This window comes from Lissotriton vulgaris, chromosome 2_2, assembly GCF_964263255.1.
Source record: "Lissotriton vulgaris chromosome 2_2, aLisVul1.2, whole genome shotgun sequence".
NCBI classification, from domain to species: domain Eukaryota; kingdom Metazoa; phylum Chordata; class Amphibia; order Caudata; family Salamandridae; genus Lissotriton; species Lissotriton vulgaris.
This window is the reverse complement of record NC_141688.1, coordinates 316,150,701-316,176,212: the sequence shown is the minus strand read 5'-3', so window position 1 is coordinate 316,176,212 and position 25,512 is coordinate 316,150,701. Positions and strand designations below refer to the sequence as shown.

Sequence of the window (25,512 nt, the reverse complement as noted above, 5' to 3'; positions counted from 1 at the left end):
ACCTCGACGTGCACCCCGTGTGCAACACATGCTTGTCACCGGATCACCGTGAAGACACCTGCATGGCGTGTTCAAAGTTTAGGAGTAAGAAAACTTTGAAGATTCGCCGGGCTAATCGACTCCAGGCACAGTTGTCGGCTTCGGCGCCCCCACCTGATGACATCTTTCAGGAATCGGTCGAGGAAGAGGACGGCGTACAAAAGTCGGACTCTGAACCCGCGTCCGAGGAAGAAACCTACGACGCGGATGAGGAGACCTGCGACGAAGTCTCCGGTGAGGTAGGGGACGACGAACTGATTTGTGCCACGATGGAGGATAGCTCAGAAGAAGAGCTTCCCCAACCGGACTCCGGGGTTACCCCCCGTCATACGGCCCAGGTCGAGGGATCGCCTTCGGGCCTTACCCAAGATCTTACTATGAGTCCTACGTCCCCGCCTCCGGGCCCGGTCACGGACATTTCTAACAAGAAACCGAAAGTGAAGCCAACTGGTCCCGCACCCTCGGATGCGAAACCGAAACCGAAAGTGGCGTTGGTGAAGAAGGTTCTGGAGGCGTCAACTTCCAAGAAACCCAAAATGGCCGACTCGAAGAGCCACGCCAAAATGGCCGACCACAAGAGCCGCGCCAAAATGGCCGACTCGAAGCCCTCTGGGTCGGCGCCGAAGGTGAAGGCATCCGACGCGGCTGCGTCGGCACCGAAGGGGGTCGCGGACCCGAAACCGGCTTCGAAGAAGCGTCACGCTGATGGTGCGCCAGGCCATGGGGCGTCGGCACCGAAGAAGAGGCCTACCGGCGACCGGACTCTCGGAGACGAAGAGTCGCTCGCGACGGTTCAGCCCTCGGCATCCCTTACAAAGAGGGTGGGAGAATCCTTAAAGCGGATCCAACAGTCCACTGTTGTTCCCAGCCAGGACACTGTAGTGCCTAGGCCCACGCTGAAGCCTGCCAAGGAACAAACGCCAATCCGTTTTACCCTTCCTCCCAAGTCGGCGCCGAAGGCCTTCGCGCCTAAGCAGAGCGGACACTCTCAGGAAGTATTGACGCCGAAGGCTGCCTTGGTGGTGTCGAAGCTTCGGCTCCAACCGCTCGCGGTGGAGGAACGTCGGGAGGTGACCATCGACGCCAACACCGGAAAATTGTCGCTCCTCAAACGAAAGATTACGTCGGAGCCGCCATTGGAACCTTTTAGGATTCCACTTAAGAACAAAAAGTACTCTGCGGACTCTTCGGCTCTGATGGAACCTCTGTCTCCACAAGCCATGGAACACTCGCCGGCCCATTCCCCAGTGCCTGGTGTGGACGAGGAGTACGATGAGTATAACTATCCTGCGTACTCGGATCCGGAAGAGGAGCAGGTGCCCTGGACGGCAGGAGGCGACACGGACGACCCGCAGTCAGGCCAGGACACTCAGCTTTTCGCCGCGAAGACGTCACCGACAGAGGACTCGGCGGCGTTTAATGCATTAATAGAGAGAGCAGCAGCGAACCATGACGTCGAACTGCACTCAGACCCTGTGGATGCGGACTTCTTAGTCGACACCTTCTCGGTAGCCGAAAAGCAAGTCAAGACGCTACCAATGCTCAAAGGGGTGCTGAAGCATGCACAGGAGGTATTCAAGGAGCCCACCCGGGCGAGGGTGGTCAATCCTCGCATCGACAGAAAGTATAAGGCGGCGCCCACGGATCCCACGTATATTAAGGGACATTTGCCATTGGACTCCCTGGTGGTGTCCAACGCTCGGAAGAGGGCGAATTCGCAGACTGCTGGTGATGCTCCTCCCCCAGACAAAGAGTCAAAAATCTTTGAGGCATCAGGCAAACGCATAGCTGCACAGGCAGCGAACATCTGGAGGATCTCTAACACTCAAGCCCTGCTTGCACGTTATGATAGGGCCCATTATGACACATTAGAGGCCATCCTGCAACACTTGCCTGACCAATACAAGGAGGCGGGGGAGATGCTCATTCAGGAGGGTAAACTTATTACTAATGCATCCATCAAATGTGCCCTAGATGTGGCAGACACTGCCTCCAGGGCTATCAATACAAGCGTGTTACTTAGACGCCATGCCTGGCTTCGAATTTCTGGGTTCAAACCCGACATACAAACCACAATACTGGGTCAAACAGTAAATCCTGACCATCTGTTCGGCCCTGAGGTGGACGCCTCCCTAGAAAAAATGAAGAAAGATACCGAAACTGCCAAGTCTATGGGGGCTTTACAAAGTCAGCAGTTTCGGGGTGGTTCCTTTCGCCGCTCCAATTCAAGAGGCACCTCAAGAGGTCAGGCATCCCAGTCCACGCAATACTACAAGGGTAACACCCAGTCCTCGTATAACAACAACAAGGGCAGGGGTGGCTACAGAGGCAATAATATCAAAGGCAGGGGACGTGGAAACAATGCTTCCAGGTCCACCACCTCCAACAAGCAGTGACGCCTTGTCACTTCCCCCCGATCACACGACACCTGTCGGGGGGAGACTCCAGCAGTTCCTGCCGGCGTGGAGGTCCATCACCACGGACAGGTGGGTGAGGTCTCTTATCCAGTACGGGTACTGTCTAGAACTTACGTCCATTCCACCGGACATACCGCCAAGAAGCCGTGCTATGTCCGACGAGCACTTGACCTTGTTGCAGCAAGAAGTACTGGTCATGCTGCAAAAAGGGGCGATAGAGCTCGTTCCATTGCAAGAACGGGGAACAGGGGTTTACTCCCTGTATTTTCTAATCCCCAAAAAGGACGGATCGCTCAGGCCGATCCTGGACCTCAGGCCCCTGAACTGGTACATCAACTCAGAGCACTTCCATATGCTCACATTGCAGCAGGTGCTTCCCCTGCTTCAACGGGGGGACTTCCTAGCAACGCTGGATCTGAAGGATGCCTATTTCCATATTCCCCTGCATCCTTCACACAGAAAGTATCTCAGATTCAAGATCTTAGACCAGCATTACCAGTTCAGGGTCCTGCCGTTCGGGGTCACCACGGCACCGAGAGTCTTCACCAAATGCCTAGCGACTGTAGCAGCGCATCTCCGTCGCCAGCACGTCCATGTCTTTCCATACCTAGACGACTGGCTTATTCAGGCAAAGACGGAACAGCAGTGCGTAGACCACGTGTCACGCACCATTCACCTCCTGCACGATCTGGGATTCTCTCTGAACTACCCAAAGTCCCATCTCCAGCCCGCCCACGTGCGACAGTATCTGGGCGCGACAATCGACACTCTGGCAGCCACTGCGCAGCCGAGTTCGGTGAGAATCGCCAGTATCCAGGCGCTGATCCAACGATTCAGACCCCAAACCTCGCTTCCAGCGAAGATGTTCATGCAGTTGATAGGCATGATGGCCTCCTGCATCTCCATTGTCCCGCACGCGAGACTACATATGCGTCCGCTTCAGGAGTGCCTGGCACGTCAGTGGACTCAGGCTCATGGGCAACTGACAGACCTAGTGTTGGTGAGCGGTCGGGCGTACAACTCTCTGCATTGGTGGAATCCACTGAACCTTTGCAAGGGCCGACCATTCCAAGAGCCTGTCCCACAGATCATCCTGACAACGGACGCCTCTCTCCAGGGATGGGGAGCGCATGTACTCCATTACACGGTGCAGGGACTATGGACACTTCAGCAAAGGAAGATGCACATCAATGTGTTGGAACTGATGGCAATCTTCATGGCCTTAAAGGCGTTCAAAGTACATCTGTGCAACAAGGTCGTGTTGATCCGGACGGACAACATGACGGCCATGTACTACATCCAGAAGCAGGGGGGAACACACTCTCCACAGCTGTCTCATCTGGCTCAGAGCATGTGGAAGTGGGCCATTCAGAGGAACATCTTCCTCATGGCAGAACATCTCCCAGGCAAGGACAACCAGATGGCGGACCTGCTCAGCAGACACAGCCATCAGATGCACGAGTGGGAGTTACATCCATCAGTACTCCAACCGTACTTCCAAAGGTGGGGTCATCCAGAGATAGACCTGTTCGCCACAAAGGAGAACGCAAAATGCCAAAGCTTCGCCGCCAGGTTCCCACACCCCCAATCACAGGGCAATGCGATGTGGATGAACTGGTCAGGCAGATTTGCGTACGCTTTTCCCCCAGCACCTCTGATACCGCTGGTGGCACGCAAGCTCAGGCAACACTCGATGACGCTCATCCTGGTTGCTCCAACGTGGGCTCGCCAACCATGGTACACCACGTTTCTGGAACTCTCCGTGGTACCGCATCAAAGGCTTCACCTCACTCCCAGCCTTTTGACGCAGAGCCATGGCGACATTCAGCACCCAGATCCGCAACAGCTCAACCTGGCGATCTGGCTCCTGAAGTCCTAGAGTTTGGCTACCTCAATCTTCCTCCCGATTGCATGGACATCATTCGGGAGGCGAGAAAGCCCACTACTAGAGCTTGTTATGCGGCTAAATGGAAGAGGTTTGTCGTCTACTGCGTGGAGCACAGCATTGACCCGCTAGACGCTTCCATTCAAAACATCATATGTTACCTCTTTCACCTGTATCGGTGTAATCTAGCTTACTCTTCCATCCGCATTCACCTGTCGGCTATGGCAGCATACCTCCAAAATAGGCAACACCTGTCACTCTTTAAGGTCCCTGCTATCAAGGCTTTTCTGGAAGGGCTCAAAAGAGTCATTCCACCAAGGACTCCACCAGCTCCTGAATGGAACCTCAATGTGGTTCTTACAAGGCTGATGGGTCCTCCCTTTGAGCCACTACACTCTTGCGAGCTGCAGTTTCTGACCTGGAAGGTGGCGTTCTTGGTAGCAATCACATCGCTACGGAGGGTTAGCGAACTGCAGGCGCTCACCATCCAAGAACCCTTCTTCCAGGTACATGCCAACAGGGTGGTGCTCCGCACTAACCCTAAGTTCTTACCCAAAGTGGTCTCGCAGTTTCACATAAACCAAACTATTGAATTGCCGGTGTTCTTCCAAAACCCAGAGACGCTGGCGGAGCGTATGCTCCACACCCTTGATGTGAAGCGAGCCTTGATGTACTATGTGGACAGGACAAAAGATTTCCGCAAAACCAAACAACTTTTTGTTGCTTTTGCCACACAACACAAGGGAAATGCAATCTCCAAAGCAGGAATAGCTAGATGGATAGTAAAGTGCATTCAGATCTGCTACGCTAAAGCAAAGCGCACTCTCACTATACCACCGAGGGCCCACTCCACTAGGAAGTTGGGGGCCTCTATGGCGTTCTTAGGTAACATTCCCTTAGAAGACATCTGTAGAGCAGCCACATGGTCTACCACTCATACTTTCACTAAGCACTACTGTGTAGACGTGCATTCAAAACAACAGGCAGCTGTTGGTCAGGCTGTTCTAAAAACGCTTTTTCAGACTGCTGCAGCTGGCACGGGCGGCCGCCGCTAATGGAGGGACTGCTATGTATTCTATGCACAGATATGAATTCAGCAGCCCACATGCCTCGAACTGCAAATGCTACTTACCAGTATGCATCTGTTCTTGGCATGTAGGGCTGCTGACATTCATATCGCCCACCCTCCTCCCCGGCGCCTGTAGCAGCTGCAGTATGTATTCATATACAAACATATGCTCATAGCATGGTCATCACTCACTTCTTCACTCCATCTCTGCCTATGGCTAAAAACAATCTGGGGATGGAGGCGATGCCCATGCGCACTGTAGTCCAGGGGAGGAGCCACCTATCTCGTGATACTTCGAAGACTCTTCCAGGACAACAATGTGCAATCATCCGGACCCAACACTAGGTGGCGGACTATGCACAGATATGAATGTCAGCAGCCCTACATGCCAAGAACAGATGCATACTGGTAAGTAGCATTTGCATTATCTCACCCCCTTGCGAGCTATGTGCCGTCATGTGGCACTAATACGCATGTCCATCCTGCCTTTATTTAATTTTCTGTTTTCAGCTGCCCCGTGTGCATTACCAACGTATTTTTTTAAAGAGGTAAATAGTATGCTCTCATCCTTCTTATGGACTAATAAAACACTGAGGCTGGCACTTAGCACTTTAAGTTAATCTATTGCAGAGAGAGGGTTGTCCCTTCCAAACATAAGGAACTACTATTGTGCAAGTTTTGCACATAACGGTTCTAGCTTTTCATCTCAGTCAGAACCCCCGGAGGTTGATAATTTTTCTATGAACTAGATTTTAATGGAGTATAATATTGTAGATCCAACAAGAACACGTGTCAGAACTCCAGAAATGTATAGAACTGTTGAGCACCAACTGCGACAAAATAGATTGTGACATGGGCAAAAGGGAGATCACAGAGCCTCTGTAAGCAGTTAAGAGGGGAAGGTTAGAAGGGCTTGTGAAGCTGTGGTATGAGTTAGAGAGATGATTTAGGCACTGGGGCAAGTTAGAAATATTAGTATGTAGTTATTGCAATCATCATTCTACCATTACAAACTTACACTACATCCACACCCAATTGCCTTAAAATAAAAAGTCACCAAGAGTGCCTGACAATTAATACAATATTACCCTTTACAGATTTTTTTTATTTTAAATCACAAACCTTGTTTCTTCAGTGATACATTAAACAATTCAATAAGTTTAGCTATTAAAACGTGTGTATCATTGGAAGAAACCAAAAGACTAAGAGCATTCCCCTGCCTGAATCAATTTAAGTATACGTTTTTAGGGCACAGCCTATGCTAAAGACATTTTGAACATTCAGAATGTTGACCTAGGAATGCGTTCGCCCTTTGCTTACCATTGGCTTTGTGGTTTCTATCTCACATTTTCTGGCTTTCTGTTTGCTGGCTTTATTTGTTTTCGGCTGTCCAGCTCGAGTTCGTCCCTCCCGTTAACCAAACCTGTTGCACTGTATGCTTCTACGAATTCGCTTTCTGTAATCAGGCCTATAAATATTCTTAATGTGTCACATTTGCTGTGCATTAAAAGACAGGGTCAAATGCCAGGCTGTCTTCTTGCTTTGGGTTTATTTTTCTATCTCTGACTTCAAAGTGAGAGGATTTATGTGACAATCATGATGGCTAGTGGGGGTGGGCTTGAGGAAGGCTGTACAGATTTTTTTTTTCCTAGTACTCAACTAAGTTTATATGTCTGTAAATGAACTGCGCTAACGATCAAATCAATACAGTGGGTATTGGCATTTCCACACATTAGCGTTTGTGCACTATAAACTTTTATCATTAAAATTGTATGAGTGGAAATGTAATGGCCATTTCAATTCAAGATGTGTTGTCTGTAATGGCAGTATGCTACCATACCATGCATATTCCACGTTACCCCACTCTGCATCACTCCACACCACTTAACTCTACTCTGCTTCACAGGGCATCACTTCTCTCTTCTCTGCACTACTCCATGCCTCTCTACTCTACCCCACACCACTCCACCCCACCCCACACCACTACACTCTGCTAATGCACTTTTCCCCACACTTCTCTACTATGCACCACTGTACTCTTCACCACTCTGTGCCACTCCACTCTGTGCAACCCTACTCTGCAACACTGCACTCTATTCCACTTCACTCTATGCCAATGCACTCTACACCACTCTACTCTTAACCAATGCACTCTATGCCACTCTACTGTGCACCACGTCACTCTACGCGACTGTACTCTATGCCACTGCACTCTACCCCAATCTGTTCTACTCTGCTTCACTGCACTCAATGCCAATCTGTTCTACTCTGCACCACAGATATCTACACCATTCTACTGTGCACCTCTGCACTCTATTCCACTCTATTATGGTTCACTACACCCAACCCCACTCTGTTCTACCATGCACCACTGCTCTCAATGCCACTGCTCTATACACCACTCAACTCATAACCAATGCACTCTACGCCTCTATGCTCTATGCCCCTGCTCCAATCTGCTTCACTGCACTCAATGCCGCTCTATTCTACTCTGCACCACTCCCTGTACACCACTCTACTGTGCACCACTGCACTCTACTCTTCTCCACTCTATTCCTCTTCACTACACTCAACGCCACTCTATTCTACTCTGCACCGCTGCTCTCTAGCCACTCTACTTTGCACCACTGTCCTCTACTCTGCTCCACTGCATTCTACTATACCCCTCTCCACTCTACGACAGTATATCTGCTGCACTGCATTCTCTATCACTCTACTTTATGCCACTCTACGCCAGTAAACGTTAAGCCACTTAACTATGCCAATCAACTCTAAGCAACTCTAATCTACTATGCACCCCTTCACGCTGACACTCTATACGACTGCATTCTACGACACTTCACTCTACTCTGCAATAATCTTCTCTGCCACTGCAGTCTACGCTACTCTATTGCCCTCTATGCCACTTTGCTCTGCACCACTGTACGCCACTGCACTTTACACCAAGGCAGGACTGCACTCTGCACTCTCTGCAACACTGCAACTCTGCTCCACTCTACCATGACACTGCATTCTACGCCACTACATGCCTCTCTACTCTGTATCACTGTACTGTATGCCAGGGCACTCTGCTATGTGCGACTGCACTCTTCACCACTGCACTCCATACCACTCAACCCTGCACAACTCCACTCTACATCACTTCACTTTACTCTGAAACAATCTTCTCTGGGCCGCTGCACTCTGGGCCGCTACACTCCACCCCACTGCAATCAGTGTTGTCAATCCACTGTACACCACTCTACGCCACTGCTCTCTTCCCTGCACCACTATACTCTTCCCTGCACCACTCCACTCTACAGTAAAACTATCTACTGTATGCCACTGCCCTCTACGCCACTGCAGTCTCCCCCCCCCTCCACCACTTGGTCCAACTTCCACAACTGCACGACGAGTGTCGCTGACTGGATGAAGACCAACTGCCTGAAGCTCAACACGGACAAGACAGAAATGCTGAATTTTGGTAACACCTCCTCATCGTGGAACGACATGTGGTGGCCTTCCGCTCTCTAACCCACACTGAAAGACCACACCTGCAAACTTGGCATCATCCTGGAGAGCCAACTAACCATGAAGTGCCAGATCAACGCAGTCTCCTCCCCCGCTTCTACACACACTGCATGCTCCGAAAGATCTTCAGATGGCTTCCTGTCAACAGAAGAAAAACACGTCATTCAAGCCCTAGTCACTACCAGGCTGGGCCACGGCAATGCCCTCTACGCAGGAATCACCACCCAAATCCTGAAGAGTCTCTAGGCAATAAAAAATTCAGCTGAAAGATTCATCCTCGATCTCCCTAAACTGACCCCCATCACCCCCACCTCAGGAACCTCTACTGGCTCCCCATCTAGAAAGATGCCAATTCTCGCCTTCAAAGCCCTCCACGATTTAGGACCAGCATACATTAACCAACGACTGAACTTCCACCAACCCTCTAGATACTTGTGATTCTCCTCCTCTCTCCACACACCTCTGAAGCCACAGTGTTCCTACTCTTACCTGCAGCCAAGTCCTGGGATGACCTTACCCATCACCTCTGAGCACCATCCTCGCTCCCGGAATTCAGAAAGGGGCTCAAGATCTGGCTTTTCGACTGATCCCAGCAAGATTCTAGTGCCTGGATACCCTAGTAATTTATTAGTTGCGCTCTACAAATCCAAATTGATTGATTGAGTAACCGCTATGCCACTGTTGCACTCTATGCCAATGCACTCTACAGCACTTTACTCAAACACGATGCACCCTATGCTACTGCACCCACACCAACTACTTTGCACCACTGTACTTTACACCGCTGTATTCTACACCATTCTACTCTATTCCACTGCATTCTACGCCACTGCATGCTACATCACTCTAGACCGCTGTATTCTTCACTGTGCTCTGTCACTCTATTCTACTCTGCACCACTGTACTCTGTCACTGCACCACTTACTCTGCTCCACTCTACGACCCTACACTCTACTATGCATGACTGCACTCAATACCACTGAACTCTGCTCTGCACCACTCTGCTCTACTGCATCCTACCCTGCGCCACTCTACCCTGCGCCACTCCACTCCATTGTAATCCAATCCACTGCAATCTACTCTGCCACTCTACTCTCTGCCACTACACTCTACACTACCCTATGTCGCTACACTCTTCGCCACATCACACTACACCACCACTCAGAACCATGGCACTCTATACCGCTGCACTCTATACCAGTCTACTCTGCACCACTGTACCTTAGGCCACTTCACTCTACGATACCCTGATACTCTGACACTCCACTCAACTCTACGATGCTCTACAGCACTCCACCTCACTCTAGGATACTCTTCGACACTCCACCTCACTCTAGGATACTATATGACACTCCACCTCCCTCTAGTATACTCCACGACGCTCCACCTCACTCTAGGATACTCTACGACACTCCACTTCACTCTAGGATACTCCACGACACTCCACCTCACTCTAGGATACTCTACGACACTTCACCTCACCCAAAGATTCGCTACAACTCTCCACCTCACTCTAGGCTCTGCTCAATTAGACTCTGCCCCACTGACAATCTACTCCACTCTCTGCCACTCCACTCTACAGCACTCTACTCCATTCTATGACACTACTCTACTCCGCTCTTACAACCTACACCGCTGAACACAACTCTACTGTACAACACTACACCACTCCACACCACTACACTCAGTGCTACTACACTGATACACTACTCAAAGTGCTAAACTCTTAAGCAACTCAACTCTACAAAACACTACTCCCTCCAAGACGCGCTACAACACACTCAACTCTGTGAGCGCTACAACACACTCAACTCTACTGTGAGCCACTCCCAGAACACTTGACTCTCTACTACACTCCACCTCACTCTAGGATACTCTGCGACACTTCACCTCACTCTAGGATCCTCTACGACACTCCACCTCACTCTAGGATACTGCACGACACTCCACCTCACTCTAGGATACTGTACGACACTCCACCTCACTCTAGGATACTCCACGACACTTCACCTCACTCTATGATGCTCTACGACACAACGTCAATCTAGGATACTCTACAACACTTCACCTCACTCTAGGATAGTATACGCCACTCCGCCTCACTCTAGGATACTGTACAACACTCCACCTCACTCTAGGTTACTCCAGGACACTCCACCTCACTCTAAGATGCTCCACGACACTCCACCTCACACTATGATGCTCCACGATACTCCACCTCACACTATGATGCTCCACGATACTCCACCTCACACTATTATGCTCCACGACACTCCACCTCACTCTAGGATACTCCATGACCCTCCACCTCACTGTATGATGCTCTACGACACTCCACCTCACACCTCACTCTATGATGCTCTACGACACTCCACCTCACTATAGGATACTCTACGACACTCCCCCTTACTCTAGGATACTCTACGACACTCCACCTCACTCTAGGATTCTCTACGACACTTCACCTCACTGTATGATGCTCTACGACACTCCACCGCACTCTATGATGCTCTACGACACTCCACCTCACTCTATGATGCTCTACGACACTCCACCTCACTCTAGGATACTCTACGACACTCCACCTCACACTATGATGCTCCACGACATTCACCTCACTCTAGGATACTCCATGACACTCCACCTCACTGTATAATGCTCTACGACACTCCACCTCACTCTATAATGCTCTATGACACTCCACCTCACTCTAGGATACTCCACGACACTCCACCTCACTCTATGATGCTCTCCGACACAACGTCAATCTAGGATACTCCACCTCACTATAGGATACTCTACGACACTTAACCTCACTCTAGTATACTCTACGACTCTCCACCTCACTCTAGGCTCTGCTCCATTAGACTTCGCCCCACTGACAATCTACTCCACTCTCTGCCACTCTACTCTACAGCACTGTACTCCATTCTGTGACACTACTCTACTTTTTACGCTCTGCTCCATTAAACTCTGCCTCACTAAAACTCTACTCCACTCTGCCACTCCACTCTAGAGCACTCTACTCCATTCAATGACACTACTCCACTCTGACAACCTACAACGCTGAGCACCACTCTACTGTACAACACTCTACACCACTCCACACCACGGATACACTACTCTGATACACTACTCAAAGTGCTAAACTCTAAGCAACTCAACCCTACAAAACACTACTCCCTCCAAGACGCGCTACAACAATAAACGCTCTCCATGATGCTCCACTTCATTGCTCTCTCTGCCACGCCACTCAACTCTACTGTGAGCCACTCCAGAACACTTGACTCTACTCCACATAACCCTGGACTCCTCTCCACGCCACTCAACTTTACTGTAGGTCATTCCACGTCAGTCTACTCCACTCCAAAACTCACCTCTCCACTTTGACACCCCACTCTCCTTTACCCGTCGAAGTTTTAGCCATGCTGAACAGCTGTCACTCTGGCGTACAACATTGCTAAAGCATATTGGCGTTGCCAATCGCTCTTACATAGGTGAGACCTATTGGCGTTGCCAATTCATGTAAACAAAGTCCCAAGTGTCCCAAACATAATCTTATCAGATGCTCTTAAGTTAATTTACCTATCCCACATAGTTTACGTAATTCATCTCTGGGCGCCACAGACAAAGTCTCCGGTTAATATATCAATGTGATGAAGAGAAAGTACCAGGATTTATTTATTTGTTGTTTAGTTATGGATTTATACATATACCATTAAGGCCTCAATTGCAAGTAAATTATAAGCAATCTGTTTACCAACAACAGTTTTAGCTTCAGAAAAAGTCTTCCTTAAACCTACGTAAACTGATTCTAGAATGCACTAATCTTTGAACATCACCTAGGGCCTCTGACCACTCCACTGATCAGTAAAGATCCTTTTGCCATGAATGTACTTAACAACAAATCAATTTGTTTGCAGTGATTCTAACTAATTCAAGCATTATAACCTACTGCGGAGTGTTGTCTAATACCAAACAAATTATTAGAAATTTAGATCGTAGTTATTTATACTTGTCAATACATTTAAAGATTTAAAATGTAGAATAGTGTTTAATTGGCCTTGTAAGTGCTTTTCAACTTTTAAATCAATTCTTTTTTAAAGGTTTCTTATTTGGGAATCCTAGGCTAGTGTAGATTTAATATCTACTCCAAGGTAATTGCTCTTCTTTACCAAATCCATTCTAAGGCCATCAAAACACCAAATATCATAAATTTTGTTTTATTTATAACTAAAGTGTAAATTATTCAACTTCATAATTACTTTGTATGTTCCACCAAGGGATTCTGCAAGCCTATAGGCGTGCTGTATGTTAGCACACGATCATCTTCTGAAGCTAATAAGAGAACCTGCCTAACTTAGGTGGAAAGACTTCACTGAGGTAAAAATGATATTAATACAGAAATATACAAGTTTAAGGAATTTATAAGCCATGGGGGGAGTGGGGAATAGGTGACTGAAGGAGGGTAGGGAAGCTTGCAGTGTGGGGGCAGGGTATGGAAGCTTTCAATGTGGGGCAGGTTAGGTAGGATTGCAGTGTGGGGGGTAGGTTAAAGAGGTTTGCAGTGTGGGGGAGGCTAAGGAGGCTTGCAGTGTGGAGGCAGGTTAAAGAGGCTTGCGGTGTGGGGGGCAGGTTAAAGAGGCTTGCAGTGTGGGGGGCAGGTTAAAGAGGCTTGCAGTGTGGGGGGCAGGTTAAGGAGGCTTGCAGTGTAGGGGCAGGCTAAGGATGCTTGTAGTGTGGGGGCAGGCTTAGGAGGCTTGCAGTGTGGGGGCAGGCTAAGGAGGCTTGCAGTGTGGGGGCAATCTAAGGAGGCTTGCAGTGTGGGGGCAATCTAAGGAGGCTTGCAGTGTGGGGGCAGGTTAAGGAGGCTTGCAGTGTGGGGACAGGCAAAGGAGGCTTGCAGTGTGGGTACAGGCAAAGGAGGCTTGCAGTGTGGGGGCAGGTTATAGAGGCTTGCAGTGTGGGGACAGGTTAAGGAGGCTTGCAGTGTGGGGACAGGTTAAGGAGGCTTGCAGTGTGGGGACAGGTTAAGGAGGCTTGCAGTATGGGGCAGGCTAAGGAGTCTTGCAGTGTGGGTACAGGTTAAGGAGGCTTGCTGTGTAGGGGCAGGTTATGGAGGCTTGCAGTGTGGTGCAGGTCAAGGAGGCTTGCAGTGTGGGGGCAGGTAAAGGAGGCTTGCAGTGTGGGGGCAGGTAAAGGAGGCTTGCAGTGTGGGGGCAGGTTTAGGAGGCTTGCAGTGTGGGGGCAGGTTTAGGAGGCTTGCAGTGTGGGGGCAGGTTTAGGAGGCTTGCAATGTGGGGGCAGGTTTAGGAGGCTTGCTGTGTGGGGGCAGGTTTAGGAGGCTTGCAGTGTGGGGGCAGGTTTAGGAGGCATGCAGTGTGGGGGCAGGTTAAGGAAGCTTGCAGTGCGGGGGCAGGTTAAGGAGGCTTGCAGTGCTTGGGCAGGTTAAGCAGGCTTGCAGTGTGGGGGGCAGGTTTAGGAGGCTTGCAGTGTGGGGCCATGTAAAGGAGGCTTGCAGTGTGGGGGCAGGTTATGGAGGCTTGCAGTGTGGGGGCAGGTTATGGAGGCTTGCAGTGTGGGGGCAGGTTAAGGAGGCTTGCAGTGTGGGGTCAGGTTAAGGAGGCTTGCAGTGTGGGGGCAGGTTAAGGAGGCTTGCAGTGTGGGGGCAGGTTTAGGAGGCTTGCAGTGTGGGGGCAGGTTAAGGAGGCTTGCAGTGTGGGGGCAGGTTAAGGAGGCTTGCAGTGTGGGGCAGGCTAAGGAGGCTTGCAGTGTGGGTCAGGCTAAGGAGGCTTGCAGTGTGGGTCAGGCTAAGGAGGCTTGCAGTGTGGGGCAGGCTAAGGAGGCTTGCAGTGTGGGGCCATGTTAAGGAGGCGTGCAGTGTGGGGGCAGGTTTAGAAGGCTTGCAGTGAGGGGCCATGTTTAGGAGGCTTGCAGTGTGGGGGCAGGTTTGGGAGGCTTGCAGTGGAGACAGGTTTGGGAGGCTTGCAGTGTGGGGCCATGTTAAGGAGGCTTGCAGTGTGGGGCCATGTTAAGGAGGCTTGCAGTGTGGGGCCAGGTTTAGGAGGCTTGCAGTGTGGGGCCAGGTTTAGGAGGCTTGCAGTGTGGGGGCAGGTTTAGGAGGCTTGCAGTGTGGGGGCAGGTTTAGGAGGCTTGCAGTGTGGGGGCAGGTTTAGGAGGCTTGCAGTGTGAGGGCAGGATTAGGAGGCTTGCAGTGTGGGGGCAGGTTTAGGAGGCTTTTAGTGTGGGGGCAGGTTTAGGAGGCTTTTAGTGTGGGGCAGGTTTAGGAGGCTTTTAGTGTGGGGACACGTTAAAGAGGCTTTTAGTGTGGGGGCAGGTTAAGGAGGCTTGCAGTGTGGGGACAGTTTAAGGAGGCTTGCAGTGTGGGGGCAGGTTAAGGAGGCTTGCAGGTTATGGAGGCTTGCAGTGTGGAGGCAGGTTATGGAGGCGTGCAGTGTGGGGGCAGGTTAAGGAGGCGTGCAGTGTGGGGGCAGGTTATGGAGGCGTGCAGTGTGGGGGCAGGTTATGGAGGCGTGCAGTGTGGGGGCAGGTTAAGGAGGCGTGCAGTGTGGGGGCAGATTAAGGAGGCTTGCAGTGTCGACAGGCTAAAGAACCAGAACCATACAAAGACAGGCCTATAGTTAATGCCGATTAGGGTGGCCTGCAGTAGTGGTAGGTTATGGAGGCATGCAGCAAGAGGAAGTTAGGAAGGCCTGCAGTATGGGGCAGGCCAGGAGGGTTGCAGTGTGGGGGGCAGGTTAAGGAGGCTTGCAGTGTGGGGGCAGGTTAAGGAGGCTTCCAGTGTGGGGGCAGGTTAAGGAGGCTTGCAGTGTGGACAGGCTAAAAACCAGAACCATACAAAGACAGGCCTATAGTTAATGCAGTTTAGGGTGGCCTGCAGTAGTGGTAGGTTATGGAGGCATGCAACAAGAGGAAGTTAGGAAGGCCTGCAGTATGGGGCAGGCTATCAAGGCATGCCGTTTAAAGGCAGGGCAGGTTAGGAGGACGGCTGCAGCAGTGGCAGGTTAGAGGGAAGCCTGCATGAGGGTCACCTAGGGGGCCTTGCAGTGTGGCAGCTTACTGTGGCCTATATGGTCAGACTACATGGGGACTGCAGCAGGGTTAGAGTTTAGAAGTTCTACAGTGCAAAAGTAAGTATGAGCTTACTGAGGCTGGAATTTCTGGGATGATTTCTGTCAGATAGTGAAGGAGACTACAATCACATGAGATCTTCTCAGTAGCAGTCAGTGTTTTACGAAACAGTATTAGCTGTTGATGTCTTTTTGCAGAGCTCACTGTTCTGTGGATCTGGGACTTGTTTTAAAAGCACTGACTTTTTTTCATTCTCCTTTCTTCTTTCTCATTTTAGAGCGATGAAGAATCTGAGGCCCCTCTGGACAGCACAGAGATCCCCCATTACCGCCACAGATCCATGCTGCAGTCCCAGCCCGTCCGCCGCACTCCACTCCTCCACAATTTCCTGCACATGTTGTCCTCTCGGTCCTCAAGCACCCAGGCCGGGGAACAAAGTCAAGTCCAGCACACTGCCACACCGCCGCCGCCGCCTCCTCCTCCACCACCACCACCTCCTCCTCCTCCTCCACCACCACCTCCACCACCTCCTCCCTCCCAGTCTGCAACAAGTGAGAGCAATCCACGACTGGTCTACACCCGTATCCGAGACCGCTCCAGTTATCCTCTGCCCTGCTGCCAGCCTTTGGGCCTGCTGTGTCTTTGCAGCAGGTGCTCTGGCAGCGGAATGCCACCTGCTCTCTTTCCACACCCGGAGGGAACACCTTCTACTTCCTCAGGAGCAACACCCACATCCTTCTCTTCAGTGCAGACGGAGCCCCCGCATCAGACCTCTACCCCACCGGACCCAATGCTCCTAACTCGCCCCTCTGCCTTCAGTACTGTTGGCAACACTGCCAGCAACTCTCTTCGCTATGTCAACTTGGGGCCCACTCGCAGGTCCCTCTCCACCCATTCGCCCCGGTATCAGCAATCTGGGGATTTGACGGGGTCAGAGTGGACTAGGACTGTGCTGCACTTAGGGTCCCGGTCAGAACTGGAGGCAATGCCCCCACCCAGAACTAGCGCATCATCTGTGAGTTTACTGTCCGTACTCAGGCAGCGGGAAGGTGGCTCCCAGTCATCAGTGTACACTTCTGCCACGGAAGGTCGTAGTTTTCCGGGCCTAGGGCTAGGCCTTGAGCAGGAAAATGGAAGCAACAGTGATGGCAGTGGCCAGAGTATCCCTTCCATCAGGAACGAGCTGCAGTGTGACCTCAGGAGGTTTTTTCTGGAATATGACCGTCTGCAGGAGCTGGGCCGGGGCATGCGCACTGGGGCCAGCCAATCGCAGCAGGCCCAGGAGCTACTCAACAACAACATGGAGCCTGAGCGTCCCGGCCCGTCACACCAACCACCGCCTCACAGCAGTGAGAACAACTCCAACCTGTCCCGCGGACACCTGAACCGCTGCCGGGCTTGCCACAACCTGTTAACCTTCAACAATGATACATTACGCTGGGAGCGCACACCACCTGCCTACCCTGTGGCGGAAAGCCAAGAGGGGCCCTCATGGCAGCTTCCCAACACCTTTGACGGGCTCCCTCCAGTTAGTGAACCGCTGCCCCCTCCTGCTGATAGACCAGAGGACAATGCATCAGTCCCAGGCAGCTCTGGCACTCAGGAGGAGAGGACCGTGGGAGTAGTGTTTAACCAAGAAACAGGGCACTGGGAGCGAGTTTACAGCCAGCCCACTGCAGGAAGACCGGGGAATGTATCACAGGAGGCCTTAAACCAGGATATGCCTGATGAGAACGCTGAGGAGGACTCTTTGAGAAGGTAGGAGACGAGCACAATCATGTATGTTTTATGTATTCATTACGAGTGCTCGATGGTGACAAAAATCTGCTTAGAATACTTTCAGGAGGCAAAGGTTACACTTCAGAATGCTTCTGTATATTTAGAACGGTTGAAAGAACATGAGGTGAGGTACATATTTGGCTGCTTGCATCGGTGAAGTATTTCACTTCTGAGAGACTGGCCTTCAGAGTATGAGGCTTTGCAATGGGTTCATGTGGAAGCTTTACCACCTCAGTGTAGCAGACTCAAGCACAGCGTGTACAGGTATTGGCTGTAATGCTCCATTATTTTTCGATGGAGGAAACCTTTTCAAAATGATGTTCTCTCTTTTTCAAGCAGTTTGTAGACCAGCTCGGTCAACTTTTTATTTTTTTGTTGATTGATAGGTGCACTCTTGTACTTACTGATACATCTGTAGTTGTATCGAAACTGTCATCACTGGGTTTGATCACATGATGGATTTCCTGTCTGCCAAACTCATGTCCGCTCGGTTTAGAGTTGGGAGAACTGCTTAGTTCGAGGCTTATTATCTGCAGATTCTACACTTTGCATTAGATCGTCACCTGGTGTTGGGCTCGGATGATTGCATGTTGTTGTTGTCGTCTTGGAAGAAGTCTTTGTAGTCACGAGATAGGTGACTCCTCCCTTGGACGATAGTGCGCATGGGCATCCGCTCCATCCTTAGATTGTTTTTTTCCGCCACTATGTCCGGATGAAACTTTTCCGCTCCGGTTCGAAATCTACTTTTCAAGTACTTTGATGTGTAAAGATTTTATTCAAACTTCACCAAACAACTTTCGATACCAATAAACATCGATTCGACTTCAGCTTGATTCCGGTCGTCGACGCGGGCCGTTGGGCCTACCCACGCCGTGAGGCCTACATCTCATGGAATGGACGCCATTCAAAAGATGCCCCGAGTGTGGAGCAACATTTCCACACAGTGACCATCACGAGGTCTGTAACCTGTGCTTATCACCAGAACACGACGAATCCAGCTGCACGCATGTGCATCTTTTCTATCGAAAAAGACCATTCGAGATCGGAGGGCCCGTTGACACGACATGCAGAGATCAGCGCCGGAACCAGTGGATATCTTTGACGAAGGTCCATGTGTCCCATGGAAGATCCGACGCAGATGACTCGGATGACTCCATACCTTCGGTTCGAAGCGTGAGTACCACTGCCCCTACCCAGCCCAAACACCAAAATGGAAGGCAAAGGTCAACACTCCGCCTGCGGGGCCCAGTCGATACCGAAAAAACACTTTGAAAGCCCCGCCATCAAGCACAGCTCCGAAGAAAATACTGAAGCCTTCCGGTAGCTCCATACCGAGCAAACTACATGTGCAGATACCACCTGCTCCCTCGGCACCAAAACAAAAAGAAGTCCCGGTTCCAAAAGACACGCCGAAACTGTGAACTCCGAGAGTTAAAGCGGCTCCAAAAACAACTAAGCCTGTTTCCGATGCCCCGAAAACAGCTTCCACTCCGAAGCCGATACCCTAGATGCCGAAACAAACAAAGCCTGCTTCTGATCCTACAAAGTTCACGAAACAGGCTTCGGCTCCGAAAACAATATCTCCGTTGCCAAAATCTACGTCAAAGGACTCCACATCGGCTCCTAAGGCTAAAAACAAGCAACAAACGGGTTTGGAACCGAAAAGATCAGCGCCAAAGGCTGTGCCTCAAGAAGAGGAGCTTTTCCAAACAGATGCTTTACAGAAAAGGATCTACATTGATCCAGAAACATGACATGTTTCCACTACACCACACAGGAAGAGGAAGTCAGATACAGTTCCTACACCTCCAGTGCCTGTCAAGAAGAAGGACTCTGCCACATCTCCTATGCACCCTTCTTCTCCTGTATCTCCTTTTCCTGCTCTTCCTTTCAACATTTCACCTCAAAATTTTCCTCCTCATTCTCTACAACATACACCTCCTCAGGATGCTTATGATGATGAGTATAGCATGGGGAGAGGGAGTGATCCAGATGACCCTTTTCCCTACCCAACAGGTTCACCAGACTGGGAGTATCCAAACCCACAGGATGTACCAGATATTCCTGATCCACATATATATCCATCTAAACCTTCTCCTACAGAAGACAATATTGGGTTTGGACACTTAATTAATAGGGCTGCCATCTATCATAATGTCGGTACAAAAGGGGGTGGTGATGGGCGCAGCATCTGAATCAATCAAACACTCACACCCAGTCAAGAGATCTGGGTTTAATCCATCACCGTTCTTTAGCCCACTCTGCCACCCCAGTTCAGACATGGCTATATGCAAATCAGTCTGACCCTGTGCCTCATGGGAACAGTCCAGCCCGAACTGCCAAGCCATGTCTTCCCTGGACCGGAAACAAGCTTCCGAGGACCGGTTTCTGGCATTACAGCCGTCTTCAGCCCGGCTTGCTTGAATCCAGTGGCAAAGTGAGCACTTTGGAGTGAATATTGAAAAGCGTCGGCTTTTGTAACTCGGACCGCCCGAGACAGCCTTTTCTCTTTCCGGCATTTGTGGATATATATATATATATATATATATATATATATATATATATATATATCTCAAATTAGGTAAAGCCAGAAATGACCTTTGACGCTCAAAGATAAAATGGAAAGGTAATTGCATAATGAAAGAGGTTAAGACATCTGAAGGGCTAGCTCCTGTAGTGATGACTTGTAAAGCAAATGGAGAGGCCTGGTTATGTGTTGACTTTAGGAAATGAAATACATTTTTCCTGTAGATAGTTATACACTACCGAATATAAATGTGTTCTCTAGATCAGGCAAAATATTTCTCCTCACTCAATCCTACCTCTGCATACCATCAAATCAAACAACATCCCTTGTGCAAGGATTGAACATCATTCATTACTCCCTTTGACACTGTAAAATATGTAAACATGCCATTTGGATTGGTTTTGGCTTCTTCTGCTTTTCAAAGGGCAATGGAGGGAATGCTGATAGGAATGCAGGGTATACAAAGTTACCAGGACAATGTTTTGATATATGGGGCCAGTCCTGAGGAACATGATGAAAGAGTGTGTGAAGTCTTAAGAAGGGTTGAATCTAATGACTTGACACTTAAACTTGAAATTTTTTTAATTCAATGTTCCCAGCATTGAGTATTTGGGTCACATTATCTTGGCTAATGGAATACAACCCAAGCCCAATCTATTGTAAACTATAAATGAGCTAGCAAGTCCCGGCAACAAAGGAGAACTCCTGAAATATCTCAGCATGGCTGAGTATTATAGCAATTTTATTTTTTAGACTTTGCTGAATAGAGTAAAAAGGGGAGAGATTATTAAAGAAAGGCAGAGAATTTGTGTGGGACAAGGAAATAAAGCAAGAATTTGTTAGTTTGAAAGAAGCTCTGTGTCTTAATAGTTTAACAGGAACAGGAAGGCCAAGAGAAATCAGTATTATTTGTCTCTAGAGCTCTGAGGGGTGCGGAGTTGAACTGCTCCGCAATTTGAGAAAGATGCACAAGCTGTACATTGGGCAGTAAGAAAGTAAAGAAAGTTCTTGTGGGGAAATGGCTTTGAGAATAAGACTGACCACAAGCCTCTTAAATACATTTTTACCACAAAAGGTATTGATTGTGTCTCTACCAGGACTTGTAAGTGGGTGGTGACTCTTCAATAGTTTATTTTTTTTAATGGTGTATGTTCTAGGTATTAAAAATTCCATGGTGGACTGTTTTCTTGACTATGTAATGATGAAATGACAAACAATGGGATAGATATTTCTGACGATGAAGTTGATGAGCGTATATAGAAAGTTTAAGTTACAAGTTAAATTGTTCGGGAGGAGGATTGGCTAAGGGAGGCACAATCTGATCATACATTGCGTTAAGTAACACCCATGGCATGAAAGGGATGGTGCTCCAAAGGTGTGAATATGATCTTGATGTAAAGTCATTTTGGGATCTTAAGGATGAAGTTTGATACAAGGATGGCTTGTTATTATGAGGTAGTAGGTTAATTCCTCCCACAACGTTGAGGAACAAATCATCAATTGGGCACATGAATGTCACATAGGCATTTCCAAGACCAAAGAACGAATCTGTGAAGATTATTGGTGGCCTGGAATGGACTTAATGGTTGAAAAAAAAGTGAGAGATTGCGGTGAATGAATGTGTAGTGACAGGAGTTTGAAATGTAGCCCTCAACCATTGTGTCAACGCAAACTGCTATTCGGAGGGATAGCCTGAGTTAGGCTCATTTTAATATACTTTAATGTTATATAAATTCGGAATTATAGTTAAATGTACTGTATTTTATTACTTATTAACTTTTATGATTCATTTGAACTGTACAATGTATATAAATTTAAATACCATGTCAATTGCAGGTATATTGTTTTTAATGCTCTTTTTACAAATGTGGTTCTTGTACATTGACTAAATTAGCATTATTTCAAAATTGTATTTTGAAGTTATTTTACCTTAGCCCTAGGCACCTCTAAAACTTTTAGTAGCGTAAGACTCTCCAAATGACATAACAGATCCTTTCTTAGTCTAATTTTAAGGACTTTCTTTTGATGTTTTTGCCGTTTTTTTTTTTTAGATCTTTTGCCTTAGCAGGAAGGTGCCATTGTGCTAAAGGCTGTATTAATATGAAACTTCAGACCAGTTTCTCTGCTCCCATCAGCCTCAAAAGTTCTGGAAAAGCTGGTGAACCAAAAACTCACTACCTTTTTGGCTGAGAAGAATTTGCTCCTTCCATCTCCTTCGGGTTCTGGAGCTTGCCAGAGCACTGAGACAATGCTATTAGAGGTTTCAGAATCTATCAAGACCAGTCTGGTCTCTGGCTTTAATGTTCCTCTGGTGCTGTTTGACATGTTGCACAGGTTAGAACATCTTGGGGGTGACCGGCTCAGCCCTAAGCTACCTGGGCTCTTTTCTACTGAGAGAGGCGAGCGGGTAGTCTGGATGAATCTGTGTGCCTCTGGTGCAAAAGGGCTGTAGTGAGAAGTGCTGCAAGGTTCCTCCCTAAGTCCCATACTCTTTAACATTTATATGGCAATTTTGGCATACTTGGTTGAGTCCTTTGACATCAAGGTCATCCCACACCTGGATGGGGATTCTGCAAATGACACATTTGCACATTGCATGGCAGTGCTGCTTGATTAGCTGAAGGGAAATGAATTGTAGTGCAACCCTGACAAAACTGTAATCGTACTGTTTGGGCAAAATCCCTTTCTGGGATGGGAAGAAGCATGGCTCAACAGTGTTCCGCCACCGCCCCTCCAGTGGCAGTGGTCAGAAATCGGGTTATGTTTGACTCCCAACTTTCGTTTGGTGCTCAGGTATCAGTAGTTGTGGAGTCATGCTTCTGGACTTTTCGCATGCAGAAAATGTTTCTCAACTGATGCAGGTCTCTGATCTTCCTAGGCCAAGCAACGCCAATGTTCTATACTTGTGTCTTCCAGAATATCTGATCCAGTGGTTACAAGTTCTTCCATCTGGCTTGGGAGTGTCCGCACTGTTAAAAAGGCGTTATGTGCTAGGGCATGCATAAATGTTAAAGTGCAGTATGTCCATAGTTCGTTTTCCTTGAAGCCTCAGGGGTCTGTGTTCAAGTTACTGTACCGCTGGTCCTTTGCTTCGCAGCAACTTGAGATAGGAACTTGACTAGCTACCCATTTAGTGGGTTAAAACATGCAAGTACTGCTTGTCTCAGAGTGCGTATGCCACGTTCATTAAAGTGAGTTTTAAGGAGACATACCCTTTCTTCTTTTAGTTTGATACAGGAGCATATTATATGTTCAGTGTCCTCTTTCCCAACTCTGCATAGCTGGCACAAATTCCCATAGTTATTTCTCAGCCATGGTGGAAGATGGGGTATGGCTGGCAGGATCCCTAACCTATATTTTAGAAAGGCCTCTGCAGACTTCCTAGAGTAGCCCAATTCCAAGTATGCTTGTGGACCAAAATGTTTGTAGCTGCACAGTCATCCATGCGTGACTCCTGTGGCAAAATGTGGCTTTATCTTTTGTGAGTGAAATTTTCTTAATTACCTTGTTTACGATGCTCTTAAACTGCATGTGCGTTGTCGGAATTTCCCATAGTTCACCTAGTCCTGTGGCGGCCAGTGATTCATCCAAATATGTTTTAGCCGGCATGGTGGATATGCTACAGAGTTCCTGCCAGAGATGATGGTTCCTTGTCTTCCTGGCTGAATTTTTGATTTTGTGCCAGCACTTGATGTACGAACCTCGCCTTGCGTGAAGTTGCTTTATTAATCCAAGCTCTAGGCGAATCTGTGCTGGCGAGGTATATGGCGGGAGATTTAACATTACTCTATATTTATTTATTTTTTCCTTTTGTATGGCGCAACAGCTACCCTGAGGGTTTCCCGGTGCCTTGGATCAGAACATTCCATAGGGTCATAGATTCATGGTATCATTCTTGGTTGAAAAGCCATGCCTTGACACCTTTCCTAAATTTCATATAGCTAGGTTCAAGGCGCAGATTAAGCGGGATTGAATTCCATAGTGTTGGCGCCAAGTAACCAAAGGAGCGTCCTCCTAGTCTTGCTCGCCTAAATCTAGGAACCTCAAATCTCTCCTGATGGATAGATCGGAGGTTCCGGGTCGGGATGTATTTATGAACCAGTTTGCGTAGATAAGCTGGTGCTTCTCCTATGTTTATTTTGTACATAAAACATAGTGCCTTAAATTTGCCTTTGTCATGGTGGTATCCAGCAATGAAGCGTCCCTGCCTCTCAATACCTCGCTGCCGTATGTTACTGTTGATGGGATTTTTGATTGTGCAACGCAAAGAAGTGGAGAAAATGTTGGTCCAGTCAATTATGTTTTGAGGATCCTTAGCGTTGTCGCTATCGCCATTCTTTTCCTCTTGATGGTTTTAGGCTGGGTCACAAATTGGCCCCCTTTATCAAACATAACACCCAAGTACTTGTACGCATTGCAGTTCGCGATTGCGGTTTCTCCAAGCGCCCAAGCATGGGACCACTTTTTTCCATTAATAGTCAAAGTTTTAGTTTTTTCTATGTTAACTTCTAGTTGGTTTTCATCAGCGTATCCATGGAGTGTTAAGTAACCGTTGTAAACCTACTTGAGTGTGGCTACTTTAGACAAAATCGTCCGCGTATGACCTGCTGGAAATCGGCTTTCCTCCTATTCGAGGGGTGTGTGCATTACAGGCGGTGAAGTCTGTTGTTAAGTCTGCTGTGTATAGATTATATAGAAGGGGTGCGAGGACACACCCCTGCTTGAGGCCTTTAGTTGTTTGTATGCGCCTCGATAGATGGGAGCCATTTCCAAGCTTTACCTGTATCCATGTGTTGGAATGTAGCTCTATTAGGAGGTTCAGGAGGGATGAGGGAACCCCCCAAAGCGCCAATTTCCTCCAGAGATTAGCTTGGTTGCCGTCTTAAAATCCACAAAACAGCGGTCGAGAGATTGTTTGGTTAAAATTGCCTTGTCGATGATTAGTGACATTGCTAAAAGGTTGGTTGTTGTGCCAGTCTTTCTACAGATTCCCGTTTGACTTGGGGGAATTATATTTTGCTCTGTTGCCCATTCTTGCAGCTCTGTAAGTAAGTTCCCCGCATAGTATTTTGTCTCTACGTCCAGCAGTGCGATTAGGCGGTCGTTTTTTGGTAGGGTTTTGTCTCCCGCTTTATAAATTGGTGAGATGACTGAGCCCTTCCATGATGCGGGCAAGCACTCAGACTGTCTAACA

At 48.7% G+C, this 25,512-nt stretch overlaps 1 protein-coding gene across 1 annotated transcript in view; it reads left to right on the top strand.

The window, feature by feature from the left end:
* The window catches only part of AMBRA1 (autophagy and beclin 1 regulator 1), a 962,358-nt gene that overhangs the window by 159,547 nt on the left and 777,299 nt on the right, over positions 1–25,512 (top strand). Inside the window, exon 7 of the mRNA XM_086959655.1 lies at positions 16,290–17,770. Coding sequence (XP_086815781.1) covers positions 16,290–17,770 — 1,481 coding nt within the window. The remainder of the gene's footprint in view (positions 1–16,289; positions 17,771–25,512) is intronic.